Source organism: Aulostomus chinensis, chromosome 18 (genome assembly GCF_037954235.1).
Source record: "Aulostomus chinensis isolate RoL2024-O1b breed Wild chromosome 18, RoL_Achi_v1.0, whole genome shotgun sequence".
NCBI lineage: Eukaryota > Metazoa > Chordata > Actinopteri > Syngnathiformes > Aulostomidae > Aulostomus > Aulostomus chinensis.
In genome coordinates, this window is record NC_141337.1 from 5,172,253 (window position 1) to 5,198,498 (window position 26,246).

The 26,246-nt window shown below is 42.0% G+C and overlaps 3 protein-coding genes across 11 annotated transcripts in view; 2 read left to right on the plus strand and 1 right to left on the minus strand.

Annotated features, from left to right (window-relative positions):
* Positions 1-12,101, minus strand: part of brd4 (bromodomain containing 4) — a 26,835-nt gene extending 14,734 nt beyond the window's left edge. For 2 of the 3 annotated variants that reach the window (XM_086184129.1, XM_086184128.1), the window contains exon 1: positions 5,445-6,066. In XM_086184129.1, the coding sequence (XP_086040255.1) occupies positions 5,445-5,542 (98 nt within the window). In that variant the 5' untranslated portion in view covers positions 5,543-6,066. Of the gene's footprint in view, positions 1-5,444; positions 6,067-12,010 lie in introns of those variants that run through there. The other variant, XM_086184130.1, reaches the window with a different exon arrangement.
* pet100 (PET100 cytochrome c oxidase chaperone) lies at positions 12,000-15,035 on the plus strand. Of its 2 annotated transcripts, none has more exons than XM_086184133.1 (4): positions 12,000-12,092; positions 13,266-13,352; positions 13,467-13,499; positions 13,714-15,035. In XM_086184133.1, the coding sequence occupies exons 1-4, from the start codon at positions 12,000-12,002 to the stop codon at positions 13,801-13,803; spliced, it is 303 nt and encodes a 100-aa protein (XP_086040259.1). In that variant the 3' UTR covers positions 13,804-15,035. The 2 variants fall into 2 exon arrangements, with proteins under 2 accessions (XP_086040259.1, XP_086040258.1); XM_086184132.1 differs by lacking the exon at positions 12,000-12,092 and adding an exon at positions 12,963-13,096.
* An 849-nt stretch (positions 15,036-15,884) lies between these two features.
* Positions 15,885-26,184, plus strand: stxbp2 (syntaxin binding protein 2). Of its 6 annotated transcripts, none has more exons than XM_086186023.1 (19): positions 15,885-15,987; positions 17,113-17,162; positions 17,237-17,318; positions 17,468-17,544; positions 17,648-17,723; positions 17,875-17,978; positions 18,252-18,400; positions 18,491-18,575; positions 19,242-19,372; positions 19,489-19,596; positions 19,763-19,820; positions 19,902-19,967; positions 20,176-20,256; positions 22,766-22,907; positions 22,995-23,101; positions 23,205-23,303; positions 24,489-24,574; positions 25,290-25,447; positions 25,576-26,183. In XM_086186023.1, the coding sequence occupies exons 1-19, from the start codon at positions 15,951-15,953 to the stop codon at positions 25,653-25,655; spliced, it is 1,776 nt and encodes a 591-aa protein (XP_086042149.1). In that variant the 5' UTR covers positions 15,885-15,950; the 3' UTR covers positions 25,656-26,183. The 6 variants fall into 6 exon arrangements, with proteins under 6 accessions (XP_086042149.1, XP_086042148.1, XP_086042151.1 ...); XM_086186022.1 differs by having other exon boundaries at positions 25,287-25,447; positions 25,576-26,181; XM_086186025.1 differs by lacking the exon at positions 15,885-15,987 and adding an exon at positions 16,126-16,215 and having other exon boundaries at positions 25,287-25,447; positions 25,576-26,181.
* The last annotated feature ends 62 nt before the right edge of the window (positions 26,185-26,246 follow it).

Consider the following 26,246-nt stretch of genomic DNA (forward strand, 5'->3'; position numbering starts at 1 on the left):
TAATGTCAGGAGTCGAAAATCATACCAGTCGTAGAAATAGGAACGCTTTCCAAGTTCTGAAATCACGATTCAAATGTTTGCACAGTGATGCATAAAGTCAGTTGATGGATTATGCCCACACCTGCCTCTCACCAATGGAAAATAAAATTCTTTGCCACACGTGATGGTAAACAATTATTTTTATAAAGAAAGTGATTCATTCCATCCAAGTAAATCTCTGCTGACCAGTAAAGAAGTGAGATGGAAATAGTTTGTGGATTCTTGTCAATGACCAGAAAACTAGAGCTGTATAGCAGCAAAGTGTACTCGCACACAACGTTTTTGCAGCGTATGGTTTAGAATAATTATCATTAAATGGGCCAAATTAGAGTATACATGTTCTCGCTGTGCCTGCGTGGGTTCTCTCTGGTATTCCGGCTTCCTCCCACAGTCCAAAGACATCAAGAGGGGACCAGGTTAATCCAGACTCTAAATTGACCGTTGGTATGACAGTGAGTGTGAATGGTTGTCTGTCTCTATGTGTTGGCCCTGCCATGGACTGGTGACCCGTCCAGGGTGAACCCCGCCTCTCACCTGAAGACTGGTGGGATAGGCTCCAGCCCCCCCCCACGACCCTCAACAGGATAAGCAGTAGAAAATGGATGGATCGATGGATGGATGGGCCAACTTAAGAGTAATACAATGTAAATATAAAGTGAATATTAAAAATATTTCAGAATGAAATTTGACCAAGGATACTGAGGAAGATTGAAAGCACAAAGGTACGGTAAAGATGGGTGGGGGCATCAGACCAACCGACAGTCGGGCAAAGTGGCTAGAATAGGATCTTGCTCCAGCTGGCCTCTCTGGTTACCAAAGTCTTCCTGTACCGATAACATGCCAGATGGTCCTCAACAGCTCATTAACATCGGCGACATGCATCCTCACACTGACAGTAATTGCCATTAAAGCACTACAATAATGACGTGTGAACAAACTTCCGTGAAAACTGTTGACGGATGCAAATGTGGCCATCTCCAAGGATGGAGGGTGCACCACCTGCAGGATTCAAGTATCCATGGTATGGGAACACTGGGGTTTCCACTTTCTCTGAAAAGAGAAACTTTTTGTTGTACATGTTCATGCTGCCCACGTGTTTTTTCTCCCCGTCTATCTGCTCTTATCTCGTCTTTCATGCCCCGCAAGGCCATTTGTGAAATAATTAAAAGGTGCAAGTTGAGATAGGTTTGAGCTATTAAGTTACAACACACTTCATCCACATATTAAGTTCATCTTGTGCGTGTAACACATCAATAAATTCTTAATGACGGGCCCATGAGCTTTCAAATACGGAGAGTGGAATTCCAGTTCTCCTTGTCATCATGAAACAAGCCATCTTCTTATGCAAAATGTCCCCATTGCTAATTTCAATCGTTGAAAGTCTCCATTTTATGGAAAACATGCAGTGCTATGTTGAGTCAAGAGCAAGTAATCAAGTGATCACAGTGGTCAATGGACCGTTGACCTGTAGCAGCTGTTGTCCTCCACCAAGGAGGTTGTGCTTTTGGTGTTGTTTGTCTGACTTTTAGCAGGATTATGCAAAAGCAACCAGACCAGAGGTTTCAGTGGGTGGCGGAGAAGGGAGAGGTGTTAAACTGTTGCTGATGAACACCACCATAAACTCTTCACTCATACTTTTTGTGAGAACTTAGGCAGATTTGCCTTCTTAAACACAAAGTACGTTTCTGAGCTAAAGAACTCACACTTTCTGCTCGGTGATCGCTCAAAGTTACAGGAATAAACTCCAACTGTCCCATAGCAGGGGAACGACCCACTTTCAGGAAGGGAACCAAATAAAGATGAGTCTCCACTGATGTAGTAACTGGGGTGATAGCAGCTGTTCTTAACACACCATTTTATCATGTCTAATTGTGAGCAGGAAGCTTGGCTACTGCTGCTCATGCCCATCTCAATGACAGGACCAACGTACCCATGTATGAAACCACTACTGCTGCTCTTATTCACAATATTGTATACTCAAACATAGATGTCACGGCAGGTCAATGATAAAAGACGAAATTTAAACATGTCGTGACAAGTCACAGGGCTTTTTCAGTAGCTTCTCCAAATTTATTAAATTGACCAAACTGGACCAAGGGAGAAACACTGATTTGATAAACAATTTTGCAAAAATTGAGCCGGAAGTTAAGCTCTTGACTTAGCGGTCAGTCTCAGTCCCTATGATAACATACAGTCATGAACGGAACAACGAGACTGGGGCTACAAGGGGGCCAAAGTGGGTTTTCTTAGAGGAGATGCTCCCATCTGCCTTAAGAGAAAGGAGAGAAGCCCAGGCAACCCTGAGGGATTTGGAGGAGTGCCGCTGCTCCTTCGCTCAGAGAGGGGCTAGTCGAGGGGGTTCAGGTATCTATTTAGATGCTGCCCGGCCATCTCCCCAGGGGGATTCTTCCAGGCACATCCAGCTGGGAGGAAGAAACAGGGCAGACTGAGGACTATCTTTAAGGATTACGTCTCCACACAAGGTGGCCAGGGAACACCTTAGGTCCCACAGTCAGGTGATGTGGCCAGCAAAGAGAAGTCTGTAGTCCCATGCTGGAACTACTACATGGACCAACCTCAACCAACCAAAAGATTATAACCAGACAAATCTTTCTAAAAATATTTTTCACATTCTTACCAAATAACCATTTCGAAAATGACCCCATACACAACTGCATCTTCAAACTGAAAATTGTGAGGCAGGTTTGCAAGCATCCTTGTGCTTATTTTACATCTTAACTCTGAGCGTTGCTGGATGTGGACATCTGTAATGATATCAGATTCAACCAGCCTGTGTAATAAATTCATATAAATCTGCCTCAATGACCTGCTGCCCATTGGAGGACCTCTGTTGGCATGTGAGACTAATCAATTTTGCAGAAGGCCACAAGGAGTCCACTTCCTGCTGCTGCATGTCCTACATTGCTCACAGCTCTGGAATAACAGTTGACCTTTGACCTGGACATTCATCACAGCAGACTGCAGTGGAATGTTTTCAGGGGCGGAAGTGGCTCTGGTTACTGAGGTGGGAAGGAACATTGCACACCAGGAAATGCACTCGTGTTCAGCCTCTGAGAAGCTTTTTACACTGAGATTCCCAATACAATAATTGACCCCACCGTTGTGAGGCTTTGCCTGTTTACATAAAACAAACGTCAGTCCAATGCCACCCCAGGGTGCGCGCTTACATGGCATTCCACAACCTGAGGTGTGAAAGTGACACAGGAGCGTCTCTAGAGCTCTTCCACCATTCTGACGGTCCCTTTACACAGACGTTGGGTACTGGCACTACCTTTGCTGGCACTGGTATCCCCATTCTCTCTGTGCATTTTCATATGAATGACAAGGTAACGGTGTCACAATATTCCCACCTTTAACAAACAGGCTGTGTGAAGCAGCTGACTGTCCTATATGGAGAGGAAGAAAAACATAATAGCATGATGTCTACAACTCCACTGAAAGTAAACTTTTAATCATTTATGAATGCAAGTAGGGTCAAGCTGAGGCAAAAATGTAGGCCTGCAGACTTCCCTTCAACTTTCAGAATGGTGGCCCGTGTTTTGCCTGAATGCAACAATAAATAATTAATGGCGCCAAAGTGACAAGGCCAAGAACACCACTCCTGTTTATTCACCCTGCCTCTTCCCTCTCACACAAAACAACCTTCAGCCTTGCTCTGTTTCTTCTATGTCTGGAGATACTCCGAATTTAACGACCCGTCTAGCTCATAGTCTCTACTTCATCTCATCTTGGCTTTGGTTTTCCCGGGAAGTCGATGAGGAATGTGGGAATGATTTTGTTATACAATCAAAAATTATATGATACTTTTACTGACTTATTCAGCTCCAGTAAAATGAGTCCAGAAGAAATGGGTCTTTCACAAAAATTCAGTTAGTTACTGAGATGAATGAATAAAAATTACAGCCATTATCTACAGCCAGGTTTCCATATCAAACATAGAAGAATCTAGGAGCAGTATATAAGGAAAATACACAAGCCATAAAATAAGGTCACATGATGATTGATCATGATGCCATCTGAGAAATATTAATGGTCGACAGATTAAGATGGTGCAATAATTTCCGAGAACACCGGTAACCAAAGTCTTCGGCAGAAAGTTACATCAAGCCATGTCTTAAAATGCAAGTTAAAATCTGTGATAAGGGCAGACCACAATCCACAAGAGAGAAGGACTTAAAGACAAGCAGGTGGAGGATGACGAGAAACCACACTAAATGGCTTTACTGCCAGAGGGACTCGGGTCACCAACTGTCCAAACAGTACTCCGATACTTTTTGGCTACATCTAAAAGTTATGCGCAGAGGGCAAAGGTCAGTTAAAAACCCTGATTTCCAATGGCATCTGAGGGCAAACTGTTGGTTAACTGTGTAAAAAAACAAACAAAAAAACCCCCAAACAAAACAAAAAACAAGTATATTTCTTCTTTTCATCCAATTTGTTAAAAATGACTGTGTGAAGCAGTAGTGATTTTATACGTGACAGTTAAGTTAATTCAATAAAAGACAATGAAACCGTTTATTGTATTTATTATATAAAGTACTGTACAGATATCAAGCCAAGGTTTGTAACATACCCGCAGTTCTGAGTTTACTTCAGTTTACTGCATTATTATTACTTGTGATGGGTGCGAATCCTTGTTTTGGATGCTGTTAAAAAAAATGGACCACCCACTCGCATCTTCTTTAACAAAACAGCCTTACTGGTTTCTAGAGGTTTAAACAGTTTTGATAGAAACTGGAATCACTGTTTCCAATAATTCATCACAAGGCCTCCAAATCAAAGGACTTCCCCTTGTGATTATTACAAGCTTTTACTGCTTGAGTCACCACATGAGCAAACAACTGACTCAACTAGGCTGCTCATGACTCAAGACAGACGATAACCGGAAAGGCTGAGAATCGTGGCAGTTCCTTCAAGTGAAACTTTCAGCTCTTTGTAACAGGCAGCCAGGAATCAGGCGACATTTCTGCCAGGACAACACACAACCCCCCTCTTCCTCTGTAGTTCCCCTTCCCCCACACACCCCTCTCTCTCTCACCAGGAGGTAAGTTCATGGCTTGTGGCTGAAATCTGGATAACAATACTATCTCCTTCACAACACTGGAACACACACACACTCACACACACACACACACACACACACACACACACACACACACACACACAGGATTGGTGAGCTAGGTCATGTTAAACTAGAGATGGTGCTAATCACTTGATAGTCCCAAGCACCATAACACCAGACTGCTTTAAACGTAGCACTCTTTAGCATTTCATCATGTTTTTCATTCAACTGGTCTAATTCGTTGTGTGTGACTCTAAAACCACTGGCGGAACTCTGAATGATCTGAAAAGTTCAGCGGAGAGTTTACCTCAAATAACTTTACCTTTTCACAGAGACTGAATGTGCAATTTTTTCCAGAAGGGCATCCAGTTTTTGAAAATCCAGCAAATCGTTTGACTTTGCATGCATCTTGTAATCCATTTGTGAACTCCACTATACAGAAACAGAAACCACTAACCCAAAAGACGGAACAAAATAATTAAGAGGCTTCTTTCCCCTTTTCTTTCATCCAAAACACAGGATGGATTTACTCTTCAGGCTCCGGTACGTATCCTAAAATCCCACAGAACATGGTGAGTAATCCTTAGCATAGTCCAATTGGAGTTTGAGGGAGGCTGTTCCAGGAAAAATAGCCCAGCCTGGGAACAGAGGGTCCAGGAGGGGAGGAGAGGCTGTGGAAGCCTACAGCCGGCAGGCTGTGTTAGCTGTGTGAACCGGTCTTCTCTCCACCCCATCCCCCTCTCAGTAGTACAACGGCCCAGTTGCCAAAGGCTCTTCGCTCCATTGTGTCCTCTTCAGGGCCTCCTCAACTTAAATGAACACCAGCAGCAAGCGGGTGGTGTTCAAGGAGAGAGAGAGGGCTCCGATAAAGTCCAGGAGGAGCGCTTTATTCCTCTAGCTCGGTCTCTCCCTCTCCAGCACCAGCAGACCAGCATGCAGTTACTCAACAGTAAAAATGGCTCTGCTGCTTCCTCATTCAGCAGAGCCTCAGCCCACACACTCCTCCCTCCCTCTGGCTCTCCTACGTGCTTGCTCATTCCACCCCTCCCCTCTTTCCCCATCAATAGCTAGAGGTCCTTGCTCTCTCCTCTTGGTTACACCTTTAACACCCCACCCCCTTCCCGTCTTTTCCTCTGTCCATTTCATCATGCCCCACCCCCACTCACTCTTCCTTCAGTGGGATCTTGTAGATGGCTTCCCCCATCAACTTGAGGGCTCCTTTATCTGAATCCCATCTTGTCCTCAAATACCACTGACATTCAGGAGCAAGCCTGCCGAGACAACTGGTGTTGCTGGACCAAAAATTGTACCAATAAAGAATGTGACATAAAATATTGTCATTTTAAGACAATGTTATGCCAATGACATAATGATAATAATAGCCTTGCAGACGTGGATCAAACATTAATCATAATGATTAGTTAGGACGGTTGTAGGTCAGTGTTTTTAGAGTATCACTTTCCAAGGACAACCTCCCAGCGAGTTCTGTGAGGGGATGTCTTATCTAAATGATGAAACTTTCTTGAACCGATTCATTCACTACATTGTATTTCTATCAGGTTTTGGCCATCCGCTCTATTTTCAGATGGTCCAATCGTGTTCAGGAGATCGCAGGTTTATGGCCCACTTACGTCACCGAGGGAAGCAAGCATGACGGATGGAATAGTTGAGTTAGTGGCGGTGAAAAATATAAAGCGTCCTTTTTAGTATTAATTTGGGTTTGTTTACTTATTCACTAGCACACCTGCGGACTCACCGTCTCTCTAAAGGCTGCTAAACTTAAGCTAGCACCGTCAATTCACCTCACTAGTCCTCATTAATGGCAGCTTTTGTAAATGGTTTAACCTTTTAGGGGTGTACATGTGAGTGTGTGTGTGTGGGGGGGGTCATGTTGTTCCACTTGAAACAATAATCTCTGAACGCATGTGGTAGGGTGCAAATTATAAAAGATTAGAACACCTCTTATGATAGTAAGCAAATTAATATGCAATCCAGTTGTCTTTGGAAAAAAAAACAAGCGCGATACATCCAGTCAATCGCTAAGCAACGATCTGAACGCCAATCCGAACAAGCCTGATCTCCATGATTGCCTACTTACACACGTGCAAATCAAAGCACAAGAAACAAGAAAACGTCAAGAGGACATCCAGTGGTTAATGAGGACATCCCTATTGGCTCTTCAACAGTCAAGTTTGTACATTGAATTGGTTTTAATAACATTAATGAGGGCCAACTTGAAATGTGCACTGCGACTGTCCATCATATCAAGTCAGTGTCTGCAGACACTCCATATGAAGGTTTCCAAATTGGAAACAAATCGGGGGCAAACAAACTGGATGTTGACAACTACATTTACATCATTTTATTTTATATTTTAGCTGACAATTATCCTAGGATGGATAAAACCCGTACCCAACACTACACACTGACCACTGAACACACCATCATTTTTAATCTTAATACTCCCACAGTTTTGTAATGAGTCGGATGTCACAACCCCCAAGCGATCAGGCAAGACCTTTAGAGCCTCCATTGGTAATGTATACTTGTCAGGTGACCAATGAACCACATGAAACAAGCTGGAAGTCCTCTGTGAGGCAGCCAGACACCACCAGTGTCCTCATATACCGACTTTGCCGTCCACGTGCCATATGTACTATTCCCAGAAACAATACAGCAGCTGCCGGAGTGAAAAAGCTCTGACCTATAGCAGTTCAGAGGAGGCCAAACTGAAGGCTTGGTGGGGGGGGGGGGGGGGGTGATACTCAGACTTCATACATAGATGGGGGTTGGGGGGTCAGAGTGTGATGCAGTGGACACTGAGATGAAACTGAGCAGCCAAGTCTGAAGGCGCTTCCATTAATCATAAGAGCACCAGAGAAATCCAAACCTATAGGGACCTGAACTACAGAGGAGGGGGAGCATGCAGCAGAGAATGCAAAAAAGAGACTTCCTTTCTATACCCACTCAATAAAATTCAATAATCTGGGGACACATTTCTCACATCCTGTTTCTATGAGTAACTTATCGATGGTACCAGCCCAGAAGACCCATTTAGACTTCAGCTAATGGTAAACGCTACCAAACGCTTCTCACTTGATGCAGAAGGAGAGGATATGTCATGGCATTGTAGAATTTTCACACCAAATTCACATCAGTTCAGAAGTGAGTCAAAAAAAAAAAAAAAAAATATATATATATATATATATATATATATATATATATATATATATATATATATATTTTTTTTTTTTTTTTTTTTAATGAAGTTAGCAAGGGGCAACCCTGTCCTACAGTAGAGCTAAATCCAGATTAAGATCATCTGACAATTTATTTAGCTGAGACAACATAAAGTTTGTCTCCTTGGTGTTGGCAGTGTAGTTTCACACGCCATGGTGACAGCCTCCTTAAAGGCCTGCTCTTTGAAAAAGATGTGCAAACAACACCATCACGGCTGGGGACCAGAGTGAAAATGACCCGAGACCAAACGAAGGGGAGGATCTTTGCCGCTGCCTCCTGCACCAGCCGGTGTCACGGGGAGGAATGAGGGAGTGTGATACTTCTAAATGCCTGATATTACAAAGGTTTGCTCCAACCAATATCTGAAATATGTCTTCATGGGGATGGAGCGGGCTTACTACTCGACAATTCTTTGGATAGCGTAAGCTAAAGCGCACTGGTTACCATGTTGCATTATTGAGCCAAGCCATGTTAACTCGCTATTACCCCTTCAGTTGTCTTACAACAGAATGGGAATACATGAGAACAGCTTTGACGTGAACAACTATTTCTGATCAAATCCAGTAACATGATGAGCGTGAGCAAAAGCATTTGGAGAGAGGAAGTACTTGACCTCCTCTGTCTTTTTCAGCTCACATTCCCGTCAGCTTTTTATCCAAAACGCTACTGCATTTTCATGCCGTTTTAGTTTTATTTGGGACTCGGTTGTGTCCCATCATGTTGATCCCTGAACCAAACATATCACTTTGTAAAAAATGAAATGACTATTGGATAATCACGACCCCTCCTTATTTCTGAACAGGGCTTTTTAGCTTGCAGGGAATCCTCCTGACTCCCTCTGCAGCGATGTTCTCTGCAGGCATCACCACAGGGATGTTGCACATTTGATCAGTTTGACCTACATTTAATTTAAGTTTTTCTGACTCCTGACACACAGACGTCTACCATTCGATGCAGTGGCCCAAGATCAGTCGCGGACAGTGTGATGTTATTTGAATCTACCTTACACGCTGAAATCTATCACCTTTTCACTTGGATTAGATTTCATCTTTATCATTTCCTAAATTATACAGAAAATATACAATGTCTGAGCCACAGTTTTCTGGTGTTGAAGGTAATATCATTTAGTTTCCTGTTCAGTCAGATAAACAGTCCAAAAATTACAATGTCAAATTTCTTTGATTCACAAAAGAGGAAATACGACAGGACACTGACGCAGGATGTTTACTTTCGACATGAGTGGATGACATAGATGTCAATCAAAAAGTATGGAAAATGATTTGTCATAGGAGAGGAGGGTTTTTTTTGGGGGGGGGTGGGTGGGATGGTTGAGCAATGTTTTGATTGAAAAACCACAAGACGGACATTGTTTATTTTGAGGTGAGATTGACTTTGGCAAGTGAGTTGTAAATTCCATCCACTGAAGATTTGATGCGATGCAACTTGAACTTTAAAAAAAAAAATGGTTCTGCTTATCGATAATGATGTGGATTTGGATATGACACCGTTTTAATCAGACGGATTATAGCATTCATTTCAGCAAAATTGTCAAATTGTGCTTTCACTTGGAATGATGTGCTATGTTTTGCTTGCTTTGATGCTAAAATACTTGTCCATTAATGAATAATGAAATTTTAGATTTATAAATTAGCAATATAAATTAGTTGTAGCGTTATTGGTGAAAAATATACGTTATCAACATGCCATGACAAAGTGAACTGTTATTTTTTATAAAATCGCAGAGGAGAAACCAAACATTCCATCTGTAAAATTCTTTTCAGTCAGAAAAAGCATCTCATTCTGCGCGATAAATGAAGCACGCACGCACGCACGCACACACACACACACACACACACACTTCATAATTTATTTTGTTTGCTCTCTCATTTGCTCCCGAACCAAACTCTCCTCTCCATTCAGAGGTCATTCACAACTAGGCCAAAGATGGGGTTACCATGGCAACTAAACCAGAGCGAGCGAAACCAACAAAAGAATGATAAAAATACAAGAAAAAAAAACAAAACACAACAACAATAGGGTAAGAAAACGGTGTCCTTAAACATAGAACATGACAATGATCAAAATCAGAGCCAGCTCTATTCAGATTGCAACAGGAAGTTCAAGTCGGACTTGTGTGGTCACCTGGCTGGCAAATTGTAGACACAGTGAAATGGTCCTGGTACTTTAACAGTTCCATGGAAAAGCAATAAGCATTTCTTGATGTCATTTTGAAACACGCAATCAATAATTAAGCTCAGATAGTTTACCTCATTTTTCTGTTTGATGTCTCTACACACTTTCAGCCCATGTGATGCCTTCATTCACAAAGGTCCATTACGTACTTGATCAGTTTGAACAGGCCGAGGTACTTCAATGCAATTCAAAGTCCAGGTTGTTTCACTTAAGGTTTACCTGCTCGCTCACTGCCCTTTGTCCCAATTCATCCTCATTATTGACAGTCTTACAATGTATGAGTAATGATAAACTCTTGATGTATCAAAAGTGTTAACACACAAATGACCTGGGATCTGTGTACGGACACACACACACACACAGCTCCAGCTAGCAGGCGAACATAACACTGATGGCAAGTAGAGAAAAGCCGTGTAACACGGGGTTTGTAACTTATGTAGGCATCCAAGTTTGATCCAGAGAAGTGTTAGACTGCAGGTAGTGTCATTCAACAGATATTAACACATTTTGATGTCACCACAGTCATGATAAGCAATTAATACCAAACACACCACTGGCGAAAAAAAAGGTAAATCTATATAATTACCAGTGCTAAGAATTAAGCAGTGTCTGCCAAGTAACGGGCCTCGGCACGAATGATCTAAACACAACAGTCGGCTGAATGCCATCGCTTTGTCTGTCATACCTGGCCATGTTAGTCTCACACACACACACACACACACACACACACACACACGGACACAAACACACGTCTCTAATGGACGGGAGCAGATGTGAATACACCGATAATTGCAGAGTAATGACTGTTGGCGTGCGGACATCGTCGAGGAGCCAATCTCCTAATGTTAGGCCACAGGGCATAGATTGTTGCCGGTTTCGCAATGGACGTCAGGACCACACGTAGCATTACCGAGGCAGCGTTGAACCGAGGTACGCTGTGTCCCGAAAACACAGCGGCAAACGTTTGACACCGACCCGGCACGTAGATTTTGTCTCACCGGCTTCACTGACTGCATTCTTAGCAAATCGCCCCAGAGTTGAGTGTGCGCCATCATCACCGTGACGGCGTCACCGTCTCCCACAACACAAGACTGTCGACGAGCAAACTAGCAACGGACGCCTCACACGGTGGTCCTAACAGCACTTCCCAAGCGACTTATGGCGTAATTGCGGCCAACAATGAATGAGACGGACACAGGATGTCAGATAGAGACGCGATTTAGAGGCGATTATTGTGTCTGTTTTTTTATACAGACAACTGCCCACTAGCTTTAGCTAGCGAGCTAGCTAGCCAGACCAGGCCGCCGTGCAAGTGAACGGTCTCAGTGGGCGCCGGGTATCAGCGCTAGATGTAAAGCCTCTTGCACCGCCGTTACCGTGTTTCTTACTGTCCTCTCACATGGGTTTACTGACACAGCACGACTAGCAGAACAATGTTCAAACAATGGCGTTTACCTGGATTTGTCAGGTTGCCAGGGCGCGCGGGATCTTTCTCTCCGAGGATCATGAACACCTCTTCTTGTCGGTGACGTCAGGCGTAGGTCTTTCGTTTTGGACGTAAAGAGCGTGCCATGGACCGCAACTTTAGCGGCAACTGCAGGGACAACATGTATTTGTCATGTTCGGGCAAAATAAAGAAGAACAAAACAACTTTGAACAAACACGACGTGATATTTAGGTATAGACACTCACCTGGGGTCATAGGTTTATGATGAAATAATGCAGAGTCAACGTCACACACACAAACACACACACAAAAAAAGCACCGTTACATTTCAATTAAGTCACCTTTAGAGCTACATATTCATATTTGCTGCCCAGAAAGATTGCACTTTGAACCACACTACAGAAAATTAAGATACATTTTTTGTTATGAACATTTTGTTTATTAAAAAAATCGTAAGACACAGTTGTGAGTCCAAGTTGTCCCCACGAACAGTTCGTCATATAAGACAGATAAGTAACAAAGTGACAGGTGCACACTTGCAAATTTCTCTATTTTTGTGTGTTGAAAATGTTGTAGAAAGTGATTCAGTAAAAAAAAATTATATATATTTGTTAAAGCCGTGTAAAAGAAAGGGGTTTAATTCTACGGGCGATCTTCTATACAACGGACTGACATGGTTGTTAATGTTTTATTAAGCGTGCTAACTGGGTGTCACAGTAAATCTGGTTTGCACTGCCCTCCAGTGGACAAGAGGCGCACGACAGCTGCCTAAATAAGTATTTTATAAAATGAAGCAAATTGCAAACCAAAAGTTCGTTTGTTCCAGACACCAAAAATATTTAACAAAGAGACTGCGTTTGTATGGCAACACAGGAACATTCAGTCACAGTACAATACAGTAACATTCCATTTACGAGAGGGTGAAAACGATCACATGAACTCTACGCATGCGTTGTGGCTCCCTAGTGATTGGCCCTTCCGGAAACCCGGAACTAGCGTCAAGGTCTTTGCCTGTAGCCGCAGTTTAGGTAACACAGCAAGCTAACGGGATTGAAATTCTTTAGAAAATGGGCGTCAAAATAGAGATTTTCAAAGTAAGTTGCAAATGTTTTAAGTAACCGCTGCCGACACGTTAAAAGTGTTGGTCTCCAGTTTTAAAACCGCACAAATCCGTGTAGTTTCGATGTTGCTAGCTATCATGAAGCTAGCTTCCCCAGGTGTAAAAGGCTTCTTTCACTAGCTGGTTGTTTGTTTTTTGAGCAGATGATGCTGTATCTCTCCTTTCCTGTGACCATGTTCTGGATCTCAAATCAAGCTGAATACTTTGAAGAGTACATAGTAAAGCGAAAGGTCTGTGAAACTGATTTTTATTTTGCCCACTGAATTCATCGTGGCTTCATAAACGTTGAATAACAAGTGTCTTTTCCTCTGTTCTACGGTGGCTTCTTGTCACTTGGCTTGCAGAAAGAAATCTTCCCCCCTGACGAGAAATCACAGGTAATCCATAATAATGTGTGTGAAAAAAAGTCAAGCTACTGGAATAGAAATACATGATTTTCTGTAACAGAGAAGTGACACTGGCACTCAGCATTGATAACAGCCAACACAAGTGATTTTATGTAATGTTTTTCTTTTTGTTTGGTGGCATCTCATGTTCTACTGGACGTCGGCTGTTGATTCTGATATGTTGCGCCATTATCTTCATTTGCAGAGGAAAGAGTTGGAGGACTTCAAAGAGCGTATGCGTGTGCGAAGGGAGCAGCAAATGTTAAAAAAGGTGTTTGTGGAGTCAGAGAATTGAAGATGATGTGTGGAGAATTTGTCTAAAATGTCACCCAAACCGGCAGACAGATATCCGATGATGCTTTTTGGGACACATATAAACCAGTTTGACTGGAGAAGAGGCTCGCTGGAATTTTCCTGGAATGCCTTTGGACTTTCAGTCCTTCTCTGATGCACTGTGCATGTGCGCCCTGCACAGGTACATGCAGGTTTTCTTTTTTCTTTTTCTTTTTTATGATTAATGTTTTCATTGGATCATTGAGGCCACATCAAAACGGATGACAGCAGTTTGGGTTTTTTTGGCGCATGTCCAAAAAGCTCTCAATATTAAAGTAAGTGGTTTTAGCACAAAGATTTAGTAAACTCCAGGCTGATGTCCAGAAGAGGCAACAGTCAGTCGCAGCCGTAGCTCATCAAATATGCTTGAATTTGTAAATCTGGAATTGTGTCCCTCTCTGATTTATCCGAAGGAGAAATATTCCCTCTCGTGGTACTACAGAGACACGCTGATGTGTTTGTGTCATGTTTCCTGCAGTAGATCCTTACAGCATGATGTAACTCATGAGTACCACTACGGGGGTAGTATTTTTCTGGAGATTTCTATTTTTGTTGTACATGATACATAACTGTGGTATGATGACGTGATTGTCAGGAGAACACATCATTCTCTTCCTCTTAGTTTCAAAATCGTCTTCACGTGATCAGAGCTTCCTCAAGGAGTAGAGGCACTCATCCTACAGCAGACGCAGGGACAATTTTTAAAAGCATCTTGAATATTTTTTGTGTGTCAAATAGGGTGATGGAATTCCTATTAAAGGCTGAGGAGGTGGATTCTTGTTGACTTGCAGTTTGAATTCCACCTTCCTGTCACTCGATTTTTCTCGAAATTGCAGCAGACTTATTTATGTATTTGCAGCTGGATGTCGGTGCATTTGTGTGTGTCATGTCGTGCACTTCCTGTGGTCACATCTGAAACTAAAGGTTACCTGGGGATTGCTGGTTTGATCCCCGAACCAGCAGACAGCATCACTATTAATAACTCGGCAATGAGAATGACACATACTTGCTCATCAGGTATTGTTGGAGTGTCCTTGAGCAACACGTGTCACCTTCTAACAGAGCCAGTGTGTCATTAGGCTGAATGTTGGCGTGTGTGTGTGTGTGTGTGTGTGTGTGTGTAACATATTTCTGCTGAAATAAAGGATTTGTTCTGTAAACCACAACTGGGATAATAATAAAGATAAATACAGAACTGTTCTCAAAGTTCCATGTGTCTTTGCCTCTGTTATGCTAACTTATTCTATATTCCTTAATGCTGAATCACACAAGTACTCCCAACTTAATACATAATTAAAGTGCTTATCGTGGGCTTTGCTGTGGTTTGAGTGAAGGCAGCAGTTATCTGAGTGAACCGGGGACAAGTACATCCTGGTACAACACAAAATACATGGCTGTATGAAACAGGGATGGACCCAGTGATAAGTACTGCGATCAATATGTCACGCTATGGTTGTATTGCAGTGCAGTGCAGAACAATTTGGTGGTTAAGTGAGTGAAATGTTTATTTTTAACATGTCAATTGCAAAAAAAACGAGTTAAAACAGAAAATAAGAGCCAATTTACATGCAGGAAAAAGTATCAATTTATTTAATTCAACCAAAGTCATATCCCTATATTGGGAGTTCTATATTTCTTATCATAATTACATACATTAATTATTATAGACACATTATGGACCCATGTACATTGGTTATTTTTATCTTATGAAATATAACAACATAGTAACATTTATTTATGTCATACAAATCAAAATTATTTTTTTATTTAAAAATATATTCTATGTAAATATATATATATATACAGTATATATATATAAATATATATATATATATATAAATATCTAGCTAATCATTTGCTCGTTGTCAGTATTTGTTGTTGTTTTGTACATAATCCCAATATAATCCTTTTGTTGTTTTTATTGATTTTTTTTGACGGTTGAATTAACATGTTTTCATACATGGTTTATGACACTGGACATGTTCATGTGGTTCTACTGTATTTCCACCAGAGGGAGACATCGCGCCGTCAAACACAGTATTTGTGGTTTGGACCACATCAACTTTAACAACAAGGAAGTGACCAACTAATCAGCAGACTGCTGTCAAGATGGCACCAAGTGGACTGAAAGCGGTGGTTGGGGAAAGTAAGTGACGTATTTGTTTGAACATAATACGCTTTCATAGGTTGGTCTAATCAGAAGATTCGGGCTCCTCTCTATAAAATATGTATCTCTTCATGAATTGATGCTAAAACACTGGAGTCGCAGGTTCCTCAAAGGTCGCTTCCGGTCGTCTCGAGCCCCAAATGAAAACGTGAACATACACAAGGAAATAATGTTGATTGAAGGTATAAGGTAGAGATATGATAAAAGGTTTGTTGGTGACACATTATTACTGGGTGAAAACTGTTGTGTGCGGCGTGACACTCGAGCCGTGAAGGGGAAAAAAAAACTTGTCTAAATTGTGGGCTAATGTTAGCTAGCTATCCTATAAGGAAGTTCAGTAAATTAACTTCACTCGTGACGAAATGAGCTCTGAATAATCGCACCTTGTAGGCTATCTAAAGTTGACATTTTTGTTTTTCAATGTCAGATGTATTCGGCAGGGACAGCACACATCAGTTAATCTCGACGTAAACGGTTGAAAGTTGGTCAACAGACGAGTTGACGTCCGCGCACAGGTGCTCCTCTGAACCTCAGGTGTTAGTGTTTATTCCAGCTGGGTTAGCTTAAGCACACATCAATGAACGTATTTCCAGGTAAAAAGGAGGCATTTTAAGTTTGCAAAATTTCACAGTTTACCTTGGATTGTGTGTGGGTTTTTTTTCTTAATTTTTTTGAAGGATACTTGCATTTTCACTTGGAAAAAAAATAAAATGATAATATAAACGAGCAAACAAAATGGGGTCTTCGCCTGGAGTACCTTCAGGCTCAGGCCCTAATAATAAAACTGAAACCACACCTTACCTCTCCAGCGAGCCCTTCACAAGATGGAATAGACTGGAAATGATTTTGTAATTTACTTTACTAATATTTCCTGATGATAATATTACCAAAAAAAAAAAAACCCTCAAGATCAAATCATTGATGCTGTAAATATTTCAATTCTCTTTGTCGATAACCTTCTATTAGCGTTGCTGAGGTTGACAGTTACTGCTCAAACAGCATTTTTAACCTCTTCTAACCAGAATATTAATCAGATTTAAAATTAAACTTTTTTTCACGTGACAGATATTTCAGTAATTTAAAATGAGTCTCTGCCCTCTCCAGAAATCCTCAATGGGGTCATCAAGAGTGTGAGGAAGGATGGAGAATGGAAGGTAAGAGATACCCAGAAGGATTGAAGAAAGCCCCTCATCATCTCGACTTTACACCCCTGTTTTTCTGTCTTCAGGTTCTTATTGTGGACCACATGAGCATGCGGATTCTGTCCTCGTGTTGCAAGATGTCGGACATTTTGGCAGAAGGCGTAACCAGTAAGTTTGTAGATGTTTAAGGGGTCTTTTAATCTGTGATGCAGTCATTTGCACCAAGGTACAGAAAACTACGCAACTTTAGCTGCAGCGGTAGAAAATGGATGGATGGATGGATGTTTTATACAAAGCAACATCCTTTCTTCTTTCAGTCGTGGAGGACCTCTACAAACGCAGGGAGCCCATCTCCAGTCTGGAGGCCATCTATTTGCTTTCCCCCGTTGAGAAGGTGAGGCGTTGCGTTCACTCCCACTGTTTTGTTGCCAAAGTGTGTGCTTGTTTTTTTTGATAATTCTCATATTGATCCTCTTGATATTTCCTTTGATTTACAGTCTGTTCGTGCTCTCATAAACGACTTCAGAGACACTGCCTTTACTTACAAAGCAGCGCACATCTTCTTCACTGACAGTAAGATTGTTTTCATCTTAAATTATAAGTTGGTATTCTGTGAAAAATATACAAATGCATTTGTCAAATCTTGTCATCTTTTACAGTTACACAGCGTGTCCGATAAATGAGCTCTTTCTGTTCCTGATTTTTTTACTTGTTGCCTCCTTAGCCTGCCCAGATGGACTTTTTACTGAGATTGGGAGGTCCAGAGTAGCAAAGGTCATCAAGACTTTAAAAGAGATCAACGTTGCTTTCCTGCCGTATGAATCTCAGGTGGGGAATTTCCCGCCACTTCATCTGAACCAACACTGGCTCACAAATGGATTTCTTGTTTGTATTTTGGACCACAGAACCGTAGTTTATTCTCATCCATGTTTTAGTTTTAGGTCCACCGCTTGCGTAAACTGAATACAGACTCTAACCGCTTATTGTTACAAGGATGGCATCTTATTGTCTAATAATTTACGGTAGCTGTGTCCTCACTGTGCAGATAAGCCTGGCATTATGCAGAGAGAAGCCCTAACTTAGTCTCTGCTGTCCCTGCAGGTGTTCTCCCTGGATGACCCCAACTCCCTGCACTCCTTCTATAGTTCTAAAGCCACTACAGACAGAGGCAAAATGATGGAGAGTCTGGCTGAGCAGATCGCAACTCTCTGTGACACACTGAAGGAATATCCTGCAATCCGTTACCGCAAGTATGCAAAACCTGTGAAGAAGTACATCAAGATGTGTTTGCCACTGAATTGACTTGCCCTTCCAAAGTTAAATGCCACTCCGTCTCCTAGGGGACCAGAAGAAAATGCTAGACTGGCTGAAGAGGTCTACCAGCGCCTGAATGCCCACAAAGCTGACAACCCAAGCATGGGAGAGGTTAGGAACCACTGAGACACCAATCAGAACAACTCCTGAGTGCACAACTGCATTGATTCTTTGTCCAAAGACATTGACCTGTGTCTTTACACTCCCTTTTCTTCCTGATGAACCAGCTGTTTCACACAAGAAAATAAACTTCCTCTGGGATTCTGCTACTCTTCACCTTCCAGGTTGTTGACGTATCTGTGGTTTCTGGGCTTCATTTCCTGTTTATTTCCTAATTTTTCTTACGCTTTTCTGGTCCTTTCTTCTTCTTCTTCTTCTTCTTTTTTTTCCCTCTCTTGTTTTCTGTTTGTCGCAGCTGACAATTCCTTGCTCCTGAGAGGAGTCTTACCAGGCATGTATTATCATTCACTCCACCACTACTGTGCTGCCTTGAGCTTTCTCTGTGTGTCTGTCTGACATGGTTGAGTGTGAGTTGGCTGAAGCGTTGTCATGCTGCACCAGTGAGACGGGGATCTTCTGCCTTAACACGAAAGCGAAAAACATAAAATACTTTGTTTGCATGGCACTGAGCTGAAACATGAGGTGATATTCACTGGAACATAACTCCAAAGGCTGTAATATATCTTACGTTCTCGCTCCAAAGTTCATCACGTATCCATGAAGTAACCGTCTTCTTCATTAATATTTCTTGATTGGCTAAATGCTAATTGTTATTAGGGTGCAGATAAGGCGCGATCCCAGCTGCTGATTGTAGATCGCGGGTTTGATCCCATCTCGCCGATTCTACACGAGCTGACCTTCCAGGCGATGGTCTACGATTTGCTGGATATCAAACAGGATATCTATACGTGAGTATTTATGTTAAGATGCTGTTCGTTTGCTTTCCTTGGCCTTTTAATTTTTTTAAGAAACCATTTGCATACTCATCTGCTTGGTACGCACACACTTGTTTGATTTTTTGAAGTTATCAGACATCTGGCATTGGGGTTGCAAAAGAGAGAGAGGTTCTGTTGGATGAAGATGATGAGCTCTGGGTTCAGCTCAGACATATGCACATAGCAGATGTCAACAAGTACGTCGATCTCCTTAAGTTATGCTCAGTTCTTCCGTGAATCTGTATATTTTACCTAAAAACATAGACCTCACCCTCCATAATTTAAAAAAAAACAAAAATTTCATTGAATGCACTCCAGCACAAAGTTCAAATTAATAATGATTTTCCAAATTTGCTGCTGCAGAAAAGTTTCAGAGCTTCTTCGCACCTTTTGTGAGAGCAAGCGAATGTGCACGGACAACGTAAGTGTTCATGTCAGCGATACAACATGAAGACTAGTTTTTATTGCGATGCGTTGTCAATAACAGTGTTTTCCCCTTCAGGCCAACATCAAGGACCTGTCTCAGATGTTAAAGAAGATGCCACAGTATCAGAAAGAGCTGAGCATGGTGAGTCGGAGGAAGATGAGCCGGCTGGATAACTTGTTGTGCTTCCAGTCACGATCTTTAACGTGTGAAGAGTTAACCGCCTTCACTGACCGTGATAAACACTGTCATTTGGCGAATAATGTGAACTGTGTTGGAGTTGGGATCATATCGTGACCAGCGATTGATTCATGCTGCATTATTGCACACTGAATTTTTATTTCCCTCACAGTACTCGACTCACTTGCACCTGGCTGACGCTTGTATGAAGAAATTTAAGGCGTCTCTTGATAAGCTTTGTGAAGTGGAACAGGTCAGTACACAACTGAGATTAATTGTGTGTAGTTAACTCAGAATTCAGAGGAAGCCAACAGCATTCCTTTTTGTTCCAACATCTTCGTAGTGTTTAAAATCCCCCATCCTGGCCAACACGCGTTTCCCTTGTTCCTACAGTTGAATGAGTTTCTGTGGGGAATGATGTTATGTGCAGGGTTTGACACTAGAGGGCAGTTTCCAATTGCCTTGATTTAAAAACTTCATTTTCCTCTGCGCTCACTGAACGTTTGGAAGTGTGATGTGGAAAATTGAATCCCCCAGTTCAACAAAACTCACATTGAAGTAGGAGACATTTTGATTCGCAGTAGTTCAGTTTTGGAAATAAAATGGAGTTATATTTCCATATACGGCGGAATTTCAAATGAGGGAGACCAACGTTTTTGGAGGCATTTTAAAGATTTTAAGGTTGTAATGAACTCTAAGATCCTCAGATTTCAGTCCTAAGAACCGTTTTCCCTGGAACCAAAACGGTTCCTTCGGGACCTTGTAGTCTGCATTTTGACTGGAGTCTGAATTAGTCTGCTGGCGTGAGAAAAAGCTCTCCACTTAGTTGTGGGTGGTTGTTTGTAATTCCTGTTGGATGTTTTCTTCAACATAAACTGCTAGCGAGACCCAGTTTGCCGTTTTTAAGCGTTCCTGTTACTTTGCTCCCTGATGTTTTGTGATATTTGAGTGATGGTGTTTATTTGTAATGTGTTGGTGGGACATCCCTGCAGCGCCTGAGTAGGTCAAGACAAAATTTGCCTTTAACAAATATGCATTTGAGTTTGATTAATTGTGCGGCCCCGTTGTTCAGAGGAAAAACATCCGCCTCCATAATTCTTGGAACATCCCGAAGAACCATCTTTGGGGGGGATAGAATATTGTCCCCGGAACTACATTGAGACCCGGCTTCTGTGGTTATAGTAAAGGGAGTTCCTCTCTCCGGATCTAAGTTCCCATGGCTGAAAATGGGCTTAATATATTCTCTTTCTGTAAACAAATGGCAAGCATTATAGGATTTATAAGACTACTTTTTGGAGTACCAGTTCACCACAACATTCTGCGGTAGGCGTGCCTATGTATTGTTGAAAGTATAAATATAAATATGATAATGGACTCCTGATCCTTCAATAGAAAAGCGGCCTCCTATGACCACGAGGCCTCTTCTTTGAAACTGTAAGCTTGTATGTGTCACCAGTCTGTCAGTTGTTTTATTACAAGGGATCAACTAATGTCACTGACAGTAAGTATCCTAGAAAGAATGTCTGATATGGAATTACTCCGTCCCATTTAACACACTAAGTGAGCGTGACAGGATAGCGTACTTATTTATTTATAGCTCCTCTGGAATTCAAATACCTCTGGCATGATCTGGTAATATTAAATGGAGAATAGTAATCATAATATTGCATAAGAGGCTTGGGGCAGGACGTCACCATCCACATATGTACGGAAACGCGGAAGGAGCAGTTATGTCATGGCTGAGTGTTAAGACTAATAACACAAACGCGTACCTCTGGGTAATGTAGAAATCCTCCCAGGCTGATGTTGGCCGGCTTTCTATGGAGGATGGGATAGCGCCTCCGCCCAGACTGCTGTCAGGCCCTAATGTGTTGTTGGGATGTGCCAGACATGCCTCTCCTCCCGCAGGGCATGTACGCTACTATCTGGTCCTGGATCAAATAAGCCACAACCACTTGTGAAATGATAAGTGCATGCATGGTTGCGGCATTATGAGATTCAAGTGTTGATGGGGCCTTTTTGTACGAGGGTACAACTCAACTGCATTAATGGATTGTCAGCGTGTCTGAAAGCTGCCTCCTGAATCCAACTGGCTTGTTTTGGCTCGGAAGATGGATAATGACAGCCAAAGTCTCTGACCGCAGACATGTAATATGTGTCTTGCATTGTTTGGGTAACCAAACACAAATAGAAACACCTACCCCTTCTATCTTTTCCTGCATTTGCTTTTGTTGCTGATTGGCCCCAGCCGGGATCAGTCCAACCTCATCATAAAGCTTAGCATGGCTTTGGAGAGGTCACACAGTGCCCAGGATTGCATTTAAAGGGAAATCCCAAAACTCGCCCTAAGTATAAAAGCTCATGTTAATTAGCTAACATTTATTATTTCAAGATGGTTACTGGGCCACAAATGCAACAGTCTCGATGCTGACTGAGTTTTATAGGGCAGCGTCTTGCGTTGATGTTTTTACATTGAGAATGTGTCATTTGTGAAGATCCGTTTGTGACGACAGCATCAACTAGGGATCCAGTGATGGTGACGGCAGCATAGCAACCTCTAAACCCCAGTGGTGACAAGGAGCAGCTTGAAATGGGTTGAGAAGCAGCAGGCGCGAACTGCTGGTACAAAAGGCAGAGTGAAAGCAGAATTTTTTTTTTTTTTCTTCTGAATGCTCCCCTGCACTTAAGTTGCCGGGTGGACGTCATCCTGTGTCGGTGTGTATCGATACCAGTCAGTGGTTAATCCCCAGTGTCCCCCACAGGACTTGGCCATGGGTTCAAACGCAGATGGGGTACCGCTGAAAGATGCCATGAAGAGCATAGTTCCTGTGCTCCTCAACAATGAGATCGAGGCCCACGACAAAATCCGGATCATCCTGCTGTACATATTCCATAAGAAAAAAGGTGGGCTCTCGTCAAACCTCTGTGTGTGTGTGTGTGTGTGTGTGTGTATGTGTAAGTTTTCCTTAAAGAGTTTGATTATCTGTCCAGGCATTGGGCAGGAGAACCTTTCCAAGCTCATCCAGCACGCAAACATCCAGGCAGACAGCAACATCATCACCAACCTGCAGAACCTGGGCTGTAACATCATAGATGGGGTACATTTCTGAGTTGTAACTTCTCTGTGGCTACGTTCACGTGGTGCTCCGGCACGTTTTTGCCACAGTGTTGAGTGATTAACTACGCCGCGTTGTTTTTCAGGGTCAAAATGCTGGTAAAGTGTTGCCAGAGCGGAAAGAGCGCACGGAGAGCACATACCAGCTTTCTAGATGGGCACCCATCATCAAAGACATCATGGAGGTGATGAGGTCAAAGTGAAGTTCCCGATGTTTCTGCTCTCCTGTTGTTGTTTTGTTTTGTTTTTTTTCAAAACTTTTTTGGGGGGGGGGGGGGGGTTTGCAGTTGTATACATTTTTATACACTTTCCTCTACGGAGGGTCAAGTATGCATAATTATCTTTTAGAAAAACAACAGAAAAATAGTCCTTGAAGGAATGCTGCATACACAAACAGCGTGTGTGAAACTAGAACCACCACAGTAAAATAGATGACTTAATTAAAAGAAAATAGGACTAAGACAGAAATAACTTAATAACTTAAAAAGGAAATAGAACAATATATCAAAAAAAAAATCAAACAACACCAAAAAAAAAAGAGAGAAAAAACACACAAGCACATCAGCCAAGCGACAGTGAACTGCAATCGTGACAACAGCAGACATCCCAAGTCAGAGTGCTGACCTGCGACCTTCATTACAACAGACATAACATGTGGGCTTCACCAAGCTGCTTTAGTCCTGTCAGTCGGGGGTGAGAGGAAGAGCTGTCTTCTTGATGAACTGAAGGAATGGACCTCAGAAGGTCACAACTTTACTAGAGCGACCAGTTAAAGACAGTCTGATTTTTTTTTCCAACTTAAGAAAATAAAGGGGTGTCTCTAATCCAGCGGGCGTGACAGGGCAGTATGTTTGACTTCCAGTTGTTTGCAATTAATCGTCTGGCTAACAGAGTAGCAAAGGCAAGCACATCCTTTTTGGACTGAACTAAGGGAGTGGGGAGCAACCCCAAAAAGTGCACACAGAGCATTTGGCTTTATTTTTTCCCCCAACTACTACCTAGAGTGTTAAAAGTCTCATTCCAGTAGTTCCATTGAGGTGGACAGTGCCAGAGCGTGCGTCTCAAGTGCGCAGGAGATTGTTGACACCTATCACAAGTTGCAGTGAAACCATCATAAACCCTGGCCAGTCCAGCCTTAGTATTATAAGTACGGCGTACATTTTTACACTGAATAAGACTGCGTCTCATCCAAATAGAAGATTTATGTACACGTCTCAAAATCAGTCCAACTTTCTCTGATGACGCCCCCCCCCCCCTTTTATCTGAAAGGTGCTGAAAAGTAGCAAAATCATTATTAATGTAGAGGTCTTTAGAGTTCTCCAGCTCCCCCCCCCCCCCCTCTGTTTTCATACTTTGTTTCTGTGCCTCAGAATGCCATAGAGGACAAACTGGACCGAAAGCTGTGGCCATTCATCTCTGATCCTGCTCCCATCAACACCACTCAGACAGCAGTCAGGTGGGTGCGGGAACCATTTCCTCTCGAGCACAATGAGCATAGTATTTAAGAAATCAACCTTTGGTCATGGGTCAGAAATGTATTCGATAGCAAGGGATTTTTCCAACGCTCTAAGCACATTTCATTATTATTTTTTATTTTGGGGTATCTTTAGCTACACAAATATCAACTGGGTTGACAGATTTTTGTTTTTGTTTTTGTTTTTTTTTGCGAAATTGAAAGCTTTTATCCCTGTAACTAAGTCCTAGACAGGCTTTTGACAAAGTCAGTCAGTCAGAGTCAGAAGGGGAAATTAAGCCAGTTTTGCTCAGAATAGTCTCTAATCCCTCAGGGAATTCCCATAGCCATGATGCTGCTCACGTCAACGACTCGGACGGTCCTGGATTCACACATAATCTGCATAATGCACAATGCCTGTGCCCTTCCTGCTGAGCAAAGTGCGGAATTAAAACTGAGTAGTTATTAATATTAACACTTTGAATGGGTTAACGTTGGTTTCGGAGGCTTTCCTCTGCTGCTGAATCTTCTCAGAAGGCTTTAGTCCCTACTTTTACACAGTTTATTTTTATCATTCAACCTCCACAGTCAATTACTTGTTCATACTATTTCCAAAAGAAAAGCCTCACTTGGACGAGTCGTTGTTATTCTTTATCGATCGACTGGCGTTGTCACCTTTTCTTGCTGCCCAGTCACTGTTTGAATTCTTTTACAGCAGTGCACGTTTTGGACACTGGCACAAAAACAAATCCCCAACAGAATACCGCTCAGGCCCTCGGCTCATTATTTTTGTCATCGGCGGGGTGACCCACTCGGAGATGCGCTCCGCTTATGAAGTCACTCGAACCACCGATGGGAAATGGGAAGTGCTGATTGGTAAGCTATTTCCGTCGGGAAGCAACGCCGTGTTTGCACTTGCGTTGTCCTAAAAATGAAACTTTCACAGGGTTTGCCGTTTTTTTTTGTTTTTGTTTTTTTCATCAAGTTAACTTTCTCTCTGACAGGGTCGTCTCACATCCTGACTCCAACCAGCTTCCTAAATGATCTTAAGAGTCTGGACCAAGTTCCCAATCCTGATTGTTAGATCTTTCCACCCAGAATAAAAGTTTATTAGCAGCAGCCTGAAGTGAAACATGAAAAGACATTTTAGATCCAGATAGACGGGGAATATTTTGACGCTTTATTTTATTTCAGAATATTCTTTTTATGTTGTTTTTTTTTTTTTTTGGTGAAATTAGTTGCATACTTCTACGATTTAATTAGTGTTGAAAATATTTAATTTGAAGGTAGACATTAGTGTTTTGATTATCATATCATTTTGGTCACTATATATTAGATTTCCTTAGGTTTTTGTTTTTTTAAGTACAAATTTTCATCACCCCCGCAAAACTGGGTCATCTCACCATAAAAACGTTAAAAAATCTAATTTAGATGTACGTTATACGAATCATCATTCATGTATGTAACTTTATATCCAGGAGTATTGTGTGACAAATGTGTAATCTTTGTTAGATGCCCGGCAGATTCAGTTGTCTGTCTCAACTGTCTCGTGAAATCTTGCACATTTAATATTTATTTGTATTGCTGGGAGAAACTGCGGTGGCTGTTTGTTTCTTTGTTGTTAAAATGAGAAATAAAAGAAACATAATATTCACTGGAAACCGTGTTTGAAGTC